General features: G+C 43.1%; 1 protein-coding gene across 5 annotated transcripts in view; it reads right to left on the bottom strand.

The window, feature by feature from the left end:
* Nucleotides 1-500: 500 nt before the first annotated feature.
* Nucleotides 501-10,631, bottom strand: part of LOC306857782 (poly(ADP-ribose) glycohydrolase-like) — a 25,425-nt gene continuing 15,294 nt past the window's right edge. For all 5 annotated transcript variants that reach the window (XM_079397918.1, XM_079397916.1, XM_079397915.1 and 2 more), the window contains 11 exons: nucleotides 10,621-10,631; nucleotides 8,938-9,092; nucleotides 8,338-8,417; nucleotides 8,187-8,247; nucleotides 8,036-8,111; nucleotides 7,622-7,769; nucleotides 3,103-3,181; nucleotides 2,922-3,030; nucleotides 2,246-2,351; nucleotides 1,693-1,821; nucleotides 501-1,526 (listed from right to left, as the gene is read on the bottom strand). The exon at nucleotides 10,621-10,631 is cut by the window's right edge and continues 82 nt beyond it. In XM_079397918.1, coding sequence (XP_079254044.1) covers nucleotides 1,420-1,526; nucleotides 1,693-1,821; nucleotides 2,246-2,351; nucleotides 2,922-3,030; nucleotides 3,103-3,181; nucleotides 7,622-7,769; nucleotides 8,036-8,111; nucleotides 8,187-8,247; nucleotides 8,338-8,417; nucleotides 8,938-9,092; nucleotides 10,621-10,631 — 1,061 coding nt within the window. In that variant the 3' untranslated portion in view covers nucleotides 501-1,419. The remainder of the gene's footprint in view (nucleotides 1,527-1,692; nucleotides 1,822-2,245; nucleotides 2,352-2,921; nucleotides 3,031-3,102; nucleotides 3,182-7,621; nucleotides 7,770-8,035; nucleotides 8,112-8,186; nucleotides 8,248-8,337; nucleotides 8,418-8,937; nucleotides 9,093-10,620) is intronic.

The following is a 10,631-nucleotide window of genomic DNA, read 5'->3' as shown; positions in this document are numbered from 1 at the left end:
CTGTCTATTGTATTTAGTTAATTAGCTATTAATTTGTTCGTACGTGGGCATGCTAAAAATTGAAAACAAAAAAGTAAGAAAGGTTATTACTTTCTGCACCGAGTGCTGATGCAACTTCCTCCCATGCTTTTTCCTTCGCCTGCAAGTCTTTATATAGTAAATTATGAGGATCATAAATAACTGTATGCTTCTCAGCCTCCACGATTAGACGAGTGTCGACCATGATTGTCTTCTTTAGCACTAGTACCGTCATCATGATGCAACTTACTATATAGTTATAACACATATAGGCTAACATAATTAATACAATTAACCAGTGACTTAAGCGGAAATAACAGTATAAATTATTTTAACTAATTTTAGTGATTAGAGCAAAAACTTTATTTTATTTAGTTTTTTGTAATATAGTTTTTTTTTTTTTTTTACTGAAGTTTATACTCTATTTACAACATAGATGTCATTAATTTACATTCTGGGGAAAATTTTCACTTTTTCGTGTGTATTTTGTCCATAATCAACGCTTTGTCACTTTAATTGAGCGTAAGCAGCGCAGCAAAAATAGACTCGGCGCCGAAACGATCGCGGCACTGCCGCTCCTGCTCTGCTCCTGCTACGCGCTGCCGCGCCGCTCCTGCGTGCTGTGTGAACGCTCTCATCCGTTAACATGGGCGCCGAAAAAAATACGCGCTGCTTACGCTTGCAGTGTGAAACCGGCGTGAGAACATTTTGTGCATGTTATTAGATAAACTGTTGTCAGTCATGTTGTCATTTAAAATCTGGACATCATTGGTCATGTTATTGTTTTAGTGATTATGCCAAACAAAAAGTCATTTTATTTGTTGTTTTATTTTAAATATACATTCACTCCCCCCACCTACAATCCCTGCCGGCCCGAGACTCGAACCCTCAACCTTTGGATTACGAGTCTGACTCTCTAACCATTAGGCCACGACTCGCCCCCCCCCCCCGTACAAGTCTTACACGGCGTACAAACATTCAGATATAAATCAAACTCGAGTTTTGAGTTCTTCAGGCAAACCGAATGCAATCACAGATGATTTTCTATTTGAAAAAGACATCTTTAAATGTGTGCATAAGGGCAGGAACTGTTGCCGTCTGATTCTGTGGCTGAGCTGAGCTCGTCGTCTCAAAGGTCAAACTCATTCAGGGAGCAGAAGAGAGAGAAACGCGGTGGCACGCCTGAGCGCAGATGTGCGTTTGAAATCCGTACGCTACAAAGAGTGTTCACGAGTGGCCCGGTCGATACGGAGCCCAGCGGGGCCACGCTTTCATCTGCCCTGGGCCAGCCGCACACAGAAACACCACAAACAGCCCACAGACATTTAAAACAGCTTTATTGAGACACATGGAGCGACGTATGAGAGCAGAAAACAGCCCCACTTGTCCGAGCCACTGGGGTCAGAGGTGCTCAGAGAGGAAGCTGTAAAGTGTTTCCTGAGGTTTGCTTCTTGTAGTTTTCTTACACACACTCTCATAATACTGCAGCAACCGTCTGAACACAGATCCTACAAGAAACAGAGAAACATGAAAACACTGCACAAACAACATGTGATTCCAGAACAGAGTGTGTGTGTGTGTGTGTGTGTGTGTCTCTTACCTACAGTGGCGTGTGGGTGGGTGTGTGTGTCTGTGTGTGTCTTACCTACAGTGGCGTGTGTGTGTGTCTCTTACCTACAGTGGCGTGTGTGTCTGTGATCAGTTTGTGTATGTGAAGGACATCTTTGACCAGATCTGCGTCGCCAAACGTGAAGTACACCAGATCTCTCTCCGCCTCCGCAGTCGCCATCATCTGTAGCAGAGCTACACACACAGACGCAGACACACACACACACAGACGCGCACACAGACGCAGACACACGTTAACACAACAAAACACAATCACATATCATCACAAATGCTCTTCATTCCTCTCTTTGCTTCTGCTGTCAGTCTGAGGAAGAGCAGTGTGTGTGTGCGCGTGTGAGTGTGTGTCTGTGTGAGTGTGTGTGTGTGTGCGCGCATGCGTGTCTGTGTGTGTGAGTGAGTGTGTGTGTGTGTGTGTCTGTGTCTGTGTGTGTGAAGGCGTCAGTGTTTTACTTTCACACTAATGTCTGACAGATCAACAGAAGAGACAGACGCCGTTCTGGAGGTGAATGAGTAAAACAGAGTTTGTTTGTTTGGCGTCTGGGTTTAGTGATGTTCACATGACAACCTTTTATTTCAGGATTTTGAGATCTCATCGTACCTTTGAGACGCTTGTCTCCGCCAAAGGCTCCGCAGCCCCAGTTCCCCGTTGCGACGGCCGACAGATTCTCCGTCTGGACTCCGGGACGAACGAACCCGCAGAAGGCCTGATGGGACGCACAGAGGTGCATCAGTGAGCAGATAACACTAACTAACCCGTCCCTAACCTAACCAACCCTCACACTAACACTGATCTATGAGGGAGCAGATCCGTCCTCAACATCTTCACTGTATTCTTAAGGAACTGTATTACTATTTTTATTACGGTCCCTCACGCATCAGTGATATTGAGCGTCTGCAGCAGATTCGTTCACTCTTTAATCTTAACGAACAGCTCTGCAGTCCACAATCATTAATGAATGCTTCAGTCTGTTTGTGCACAACAATACAAATCTGGAGTCGTCATTCATGAGGTTTGAAATTAAACACCAATTAAAGTTTCCAGTAAAGTGAGTGATGCATCACTGATCAAAGCACCACATCAAAGAGCAGAAACAGACGCCCTCCTGCTCATCCGCTAGCATTAATAATGCACAAACCCAGCACAGCAACTAACCGGACCGGTTTACCAGCTGCTAACCCGAGTCACAGGATCACAGGAGGTTAGCTCAGGCCTGTTCAGTGTTTCATCTCTGATTGTTCAGATGAAGAAGAGGTTTATGGTGATATGTCAGGACCTTGTTGAGCTCTCTGCTCATGTTTTCAGGGTGAAACTGCTGCAGGAATCGTCTGTAAAGCAGGGCGTCTATAGCCACGATCTCGGTGCATCTGCGCTGCCACTCGTCCCTGCAGACACAAACACAGCATCAGCATCTGAGAGACACCGCAGCAAACACTCAGAGCTGTACTGAGCCGCACCTCGGCGTCTGGTCATCACGGTCTCCTGCCCAGCGGAAGCTGTCCGAGTATCCCGAGTATCTGCTGAACTGCTCTGCACCTGTTAACATCACAACACCATTACTTTCACCATTTCACCATTCATACATTCTTGCTATTCGCAGGAAAAAACTAAAAATTACAAAACATTTTAAAAATAAATTTTTTAAAACAGTGAACATTTTTTAACATTCTAGCAGACATTACACCAACAGAGCACAATTTAACTTAAAAATAATAACTTAGTAAAATAATATTTTTATTTGCCATTTTTGAGACCCCCTTCTTGAATCAGGCATGTGATTGGCTAAAGACAAAAAGGAAAACTGGACACTTTGAGCAGTAAATCAGTATATTAGAATGATTTCTGAAGGATCACGTGATGCTGAAGACTGGAGGAATGATGCTGAAAATACAGCTTTGATCTCAGAAATACATTACAGTTTAAGAGATAGAAAACAGTTATTTAAAATTATAATAATATTTCACAATATTACTGTTTTTGTATTTTTTATTGTACAAATAAATGCCTTGCTGAGCAGAAGAGACTTCTTTTGAAACATTAGAAAACAGAATTGAACACCATGTGTGAATGTTATAATAAATGTATTAATAGAGCTGTTTAATTATTATCATCATCGTCTTATTTTTTATTGTATTTTACAGAAGAACAGTAAAATTACAATACTAACATTTATGAATGTTGGAGCTTTTATTTTGTCGGAGACCCGCAGGAAGACCTCAGTGCTTCTTGTTGTTGACAGCAGATTTATAAATGATTCTCATTATGAATTTAGAAAGATGCACATATCACATTGGCACATGCTTGTAAAAACTGAAATGTTTCTGATGAGTAACACAAGATTTTTTAATTTTTTATTTGTCACATACACAAATATCCAGAGTATAACCAGCAGTGAAATGTAGGAACCGTTTCAGCGCTGATTGTTTGGACTCTGAACCCTGGCTAACGAGCTCGTCATCACTGACAGAATACTGTATTACGTTCTGCAGTTTATTCACTAATTGTTTAAAGCTATTTCACGGTTTCAATCATCATACAGTAACCAGCTTCATCCACCCTTCCTCTTCTCATCAGAGACAGCGGCCCTCCAGCCATCGATCCGGCGTAAAAGAGCAGCTCCTCTGAAGATAAGCTCATTGTCTTTATTGGAAAGGAAATGAGATAAACGCATTCCTGCTGGGAAGAATTCCTCCTCAGGTGACCTTCAGGAGAAGCTGAAGATAGTCTGCTCTTTGTCTGTGTTTCTGAAGTGTCTTCAGTAAACGACGCCGGAGTCTCTGACAGACTGAAGAAAACAGCGTAAAGGTCACCGAACGCATCTCATCGGTGCTGAGGCTAAAACCAGCGTCAGTCCCGCGAGAACATTATCATCTCGGACTTAATGTCAGGCCTTTGTCTCAAACAGCGGCGTTTATTCAGTGCCGCCTGTGATTGAAGTGATTCAGATTCTGGAGTGTCAGAGATCCGAGTTTCTCTACAGCTGCTAACCGAAGCAGTGCTTCTCCTTCAGTCAGGAACACAGGCGTTAGCTGGACCTGAAGCAGTAATGTTTCAGCGAGGGACGCACCTGCCATTGGCCTTCGGTTTCCCGGCTGGAGATTCGTATCGTGACTCACTCGCATCTCCGTATCTGCTCTAATGCTGCCCTGACAGCGGGCAGACGCTCCGCAATCCACCGCAATTCAATTAGCCCGGGCCACTTTGGCAGATTTCAGTACAGCTACAAGAAGATCCATTTTAGCCGAGCGGGAGCATGATTTAGAGAGAGAGAGAGATAGGGACGAGACGCAGGGCCGGGATGGTTTAATATAGGAGAGTCGTGGCCCCGTGCATTAGCAGAGCGACTCCAGCCGGCTCACAGAGCCCTAATTAATTCTGCGGGACAGTAATAAAGTTAAGAGCGTAAGTGGCAGAGCGCGGAGGCTTTATGTCTAATAAACCTGACATTGTATACTACATTTTGTTGGCTATGTGACATATTGTTCCTATATTCTTCCATGCTAATGACCGTGCTGCAGAGCTGGGACGGGTCTCTTGTGATGCATGGTGCCGCGACGCTGTTGTGGTCTGCAAACACTGCTCACCCTTGGTGGAGTTTATGATTATTAAGTGCCGGCCGTTCTATCTACCGTCTAAGACCACAGAAAACAACTGTGGTGGATGACCGAAGAATTCTTTCCCTGGTGAAGAAAACACCCTTCACAACAGTTGGCCAGATCAAGAACACTCTCCAGGAGGTAGGTGTATGTGTGTCAAAGTCAACAATCAAGAGAAGACTTCACCAGAGTGAATACAGAGGGTTCACCACAAGATGTAAACCATTGGTGAGCCTCAAAAACAGGAAGGCCAGATTAGAGTTTGCCAAACGACATCTAAAAAAGCCTTCACAGTTCTGGAACAACATCCTATGGACAGATGAGACCAAGATCAACTTGTACCAGAGTGATGGGAAGAGAAGAGTATGGAGAAGGAAAGGACCTGCTCATGATCCTAAGCATACCACCTCATCAGTGAAGCATGGTGGTGGTAGTGTCATGGCCTGGGCATGTATGGCTGCCAGTGGAACTGGTTCTCTTGTATTTATTGATGATGTGACTGCTGACAAAAGCAGCAGGATGAATTCTGAAGTGTTTCGGGCAATATTATCTGCTCATATTCAGCCAAATGCTTCAGAACTCACTGGACGGCGCTTCACAGTGCAGATGGACAATGACCCAAAGCATACTGCAAAAGCAACCAATGAGTTTTTGAAGGGAAAGAAGTGAACTGTTATGCAATGGCCAAGTCAATCACCTGACCTGAATCCGATTGAGCATGCATTTCACTTGCTGAAGACAAAACTGAAGGGAAAATGCCCCAAGAACAAGCAGGAACTGAAGACGGTTGCAGTAGAGGCCTGGCAGAGCATCACCAGGGATGAAACCCAGCGTCTGGTGATGTCTATGCGTTCCAGACTTCAGGCTGTAATTTTGTAATTAAAGTTTGATTTATGATTATTATTCTGTCTCATTACTTTTGGTCCCTTAACAAGTGGGAGGCACATATGCAAACTGTTGTAATTCCTACACCGTTCACCTGATTTGGATGTAAATACCCTCAAATTAAAGCTGACAGTCTGCAGTTAAAGCACATCTTGTTCCTTTCATTTGAAATCCATTGTGTGAGTGAGTGAAGTGAGTGAAGTGACATACTGCCAAGTATGGTGACCCATACTCGGAATTCGTGCTCTGCATTTAACCCATCCAACGTGCACACACACACACACACACAGCAGTGAACACACACACACAGCAGTGAACACACACACAGCAGTGAACACACACACACACACACACACACACACACACACAGCAGTGAACACACACACACACACCGTGAACACACACCCGGAGCAGTGGGCAGCATTTATGCTGCGGCGCCCGGGGAGCAGTTGGGGGTTCGGTGTCTTGCTCAAGGGCACCTCAGTCGTGGTATTGAGGGTGGAGAGAGCGCTGGACATTCACTCCCCCCACCTACAATACCTGCCGGCCCGAGACTCGAACCCACAACCTTTGGATTACAAGTCCGACTCTCTAACCATTAGGCCACGACTTCCCCTGTGGTGGTGTATAGAGCCAAAAATGTTAGGATTGTGTCGATGTCCCAATATTTATGGACCTGACTGTATATACACTCTATACATATACACATATATCTGCACAGTTTTGTTTTATTTAACTGGTTTGCACTCTATCTATTCTGCCATGTGCCTTATGCCACTTTATCTATCTCTTTCTTTATTCTTCTACAATGTCCTCATTTGTATATCTGTATAGTTGTATGTACATATGTTTAAACTGTATTTATCTGTATCTGAACGTGTTTAATGTTAACTGTATGCACCAAGGGTCTGAGAGTAACGCAGTTTCAGTTCTCTGTATGTATGTGCCGTACATGTGGAAGAATTGACAATAAAGCAGACTTGACTTACATGATGTCTATAGTATAATCTTTTATTTATTATTATAATTCTTTATTTATTTTATTATTTTATTAACACTATTATTTTATTTATTTTTTTGCTATATCTAGCCATGTGTTTATATAATATTGCCTTTTTTTATTTAGTTTCATTATTACTATTATTTTCTCTAAGCTTTACTAAATGTTCAGATATTCTAAATCACTTTCTATGTTGTTTTAATGCTTTGGCAATACAGAATGTATGTTTTTGTCATGCCAGTAAAGCTTTCTGAATTGAATTGAATTGTGTGTGTGTCTGTGAGAGAGAGTGAGGGTGTGTGTGTGTGTGAGTGTGTGTCAGAGTGTGAGTGTGTGTGTGTGTGTGTGTGTGTCACTCGTCTGTCTGTTCAGTGACAGACAGACGAGTGATTGAAGGAGTCTCAGCAGGTCTGAAGGTTCGAGTGCTGATTACAGTCTGAACACAAACGCAGCAGGAGTGTGTGTGTGTGTGTGTGTGTGTGTGTGTGTGTCTACCTGTGACGATCAGACACTCGTTATATTCCAGCGCTTCAGTGAAGAGCCGAGCAGCGATGAGCTCCGGGTTTATCAGGAACCGGATTTCCTCCTGAACCAGACCAGAACCAGTCACTCCCCCCCCAACAAACCGGTTGGCAAAGTCCACCTGCAGGAAACACACACACACCAACAGCATGTCTGGGTCATATTTCACAATAGAATTACAACAGCAGGAGATTCTGGAGTTTAAGAATCTCAGTATCAGTGAAGAGAATCAGAGAATAATAAAAATGCATTAAAATAATGAGAATAGGATTTCTTTTCTGCACAACAGAAATTAAGTTAATGAAAATGATGCCACAATGCAAAGTGAATGGTGTTGATTTTCTTCAGAATGTAATGTCTTGTTCTAGTGTGTTTCAGGAGTGTCACCTGCAGCATGCCGTAGCCCTGGTCCTCTATGTTTCCCTCACAGCTGATGTGAATCTTGCTGAACTGCTTTTCTGAACTAAAACCCAAATGAAGAGAGTTTATTGGCCTGTGGGAAGCAAAGTGCTGTGGAGTGTGTGAAGATCGATCTCACCTCGACCAGGAGGGCAGACGCTGCAGACACTGTCTGGTGTAAGTTATGAGACCGGTCGGCCCTTGGATCAACAAAACACACAACAGACGGCATTAATCGACCGATCTGTGAAGAAACGAGTGTGTGTGACGTGCGAAGAAGCCAAACTCACTCTTCAGCGTGACCCGCCTGAAGTACCACAGGAGCGTTTTGAGTTTCTCCTGCTTTGCCCGGGACGAACCTTCAAACAACCTACAAAACACAGACCGGACTAATATTTCATATTCATAAATGACAGTCAAAGTCACTGTTTGTGTATTTCGAGACAGACGAGCTCCAATCGCTGACGTCAAACCTGCGTGATGAAGTCTGAATGAGTCCTACAACAAACTACATTCACAGAAACACTGTAATGATTCCTGCCAAACGCCTCTGAGAAACCTGCCATCTCGTCTCTCATCACGTCACACATGCATGTTTTTATTGGGTTATTCATTATTAGGCAGTTGTGTAATCTTCAGTCAGCTAGTCGGTTTTCTTTTCTCATAATAACTGGCAGAAGAGTAGACCTGATGCAATATGAAAAGTCTGATTACTTGACAGTAAGCTCAGTTGAACAAACCTCCAATAATATAACTGAAATACAGTATGCAGGGTCATATTTCAGTGCAGACGTCGCTAGTAATCTCTGACCCTCGGCTCACTCGTTTCAGACACTGAACCTCTGCACTAATGATGTTCTTCACTCGTTTGCGATGTGTTTGATGCGCACCTGCTGAAGTTGATGTCAGGATAGTTGCTGTACTCCGTCCGCTGAGAGTTTCTTCGAGGAAAGGTGCAGAAGAAAGCGTTGGCCAGCAGACAGGAGACCTGCTCCTGAGACAGCGTGAGAGATCGACAGCGCTGCGTCCTCAAGAGCGGGATCGGCTAAACACACAGAGACAAACACAGCTCATCAGAGACACTTCATCAACACTAACAGCTGAAACACTCGTGACTTCACTGCCATTTATGAGCAAAAGCGGACAGCAACACAACGACTTTTACTCTGCTGCTATACTTCAGTTCAGTATTTAGAGTATTTTCATTCTGGGAAATATTTACTTTACTACAATCCAAAGTCAGGGGTGTAAAAACGTGCAGAGAAATATTTAAAGTATGAGTACTGTGTGTTTTTCTTATGTAAAGTCAAATCTAATCAAACATTCACTGAGTGAAAGCAAAAAGAGTACATTAAATAGTAGAGAGGGACTCGAGTTTGGTTGAGTGACTTAAACTTCTTTAGAAGTTTTCTTTAGAAGTTCTTTAGCAGATCTTCATCAAGAGCAGGAGGATGGAGCACAAGAAAATAAAACATGGGGAACAGGCTGGGAAAACAGTTTTCTCTCAGTGGTGTTGTGGAGACACATCAGTCACTACAGAGACCAAAGAGTCTCAAAACAACAGAAGAATCATTATATGAGCAAACGACAGAGAGACAGAGAGATCTGACCATCAGACCATCATCGGACCATCAGAAACACACTGACAAACCTGAAGCGCTTTGAAACCTGGCCTGCGTTCAGCCCGACAAAACGGTGCAAAACGTTTATTAAAGGGAAACGGTGGTGTGTTGAACACCCTGTTCTGATGACGCAAGAGTTGCAGCTATGGCAGCTGAGAAGGCCATTGTTTGTGTTCTTTTTGAAGAATTTTCGGAGCCTGATTAAATCATTATAAATACGTGTTTAATACTGCAAAATACGCTCGATGTTACAGTCACTGCCCTTGCCGTCCAGAATAAAAGAGAACATCCCAATCGAAAGGGATTTGTGGAAACTGTGGTTCCTAATTATTGTGATCCAACATTTGCCTCGCATTTCAGGATGAAAAGACTAATATTCCAGGTGAAGGACAATCCACTTCTTACCTCCGAGACTGTGTTATGATCTATATGACCTTATCATTTTTATTGTGAGTATTAGGCTTATCATTATTGCTGATCACTGTTGTTGTGCTATGATATTGTAATATTTACCATTATATAATCAGACGAGCATAGAAAAGTTTATGAAAGTGTCACTCCACAATACAATAGCAAAATATATAAATATGTATATAATCAGTCAATCAATGAGTGTTCGTGCGTTCTCATTGGTGGAAGATCAGTGGGCGGAGACTAAATCAGTCAATCAATAAGTGCTCGAGCGTTCTCATTGGTGGAAGATCAGTGGGCGGAGACTAAATCAGTCAATCAATAAGTGCTCGAGCGTTCTCATTGGTGGAAGATCAGTGGGCGGAGACTAAATCAGTCAATCAATAAGTGCTCGAGCGCTCTCATTGGTGGAGGATCAGTGGGCGGAGACTAAATCAGTCAATCAATGAGTGAATGAAAGAGCATCTGATGAAGTGAAATAAAGAATGAATAGAGAAGACTGATTAGATGAATAGAGCAGGTCTCACTGAGGTCCTGTACCTGCGTGAAGA

This window comes from Barbus barbus, assembly GCF_936440315.1.
Source record: "Barbus barbus genome assembly, chromosome: 38".
Lineage (NCBI taxonomy): Eukaryota > Metazoa > Chordata > Actinopteri > Cypriniformes > Cyprinidae > Barbus > Barbus barbus.
The sequence above is the reverse complement of the archived record's forward strand: the minus strand, read 5'-3'. Positions and strand labels throughout refer to the sequence as shown.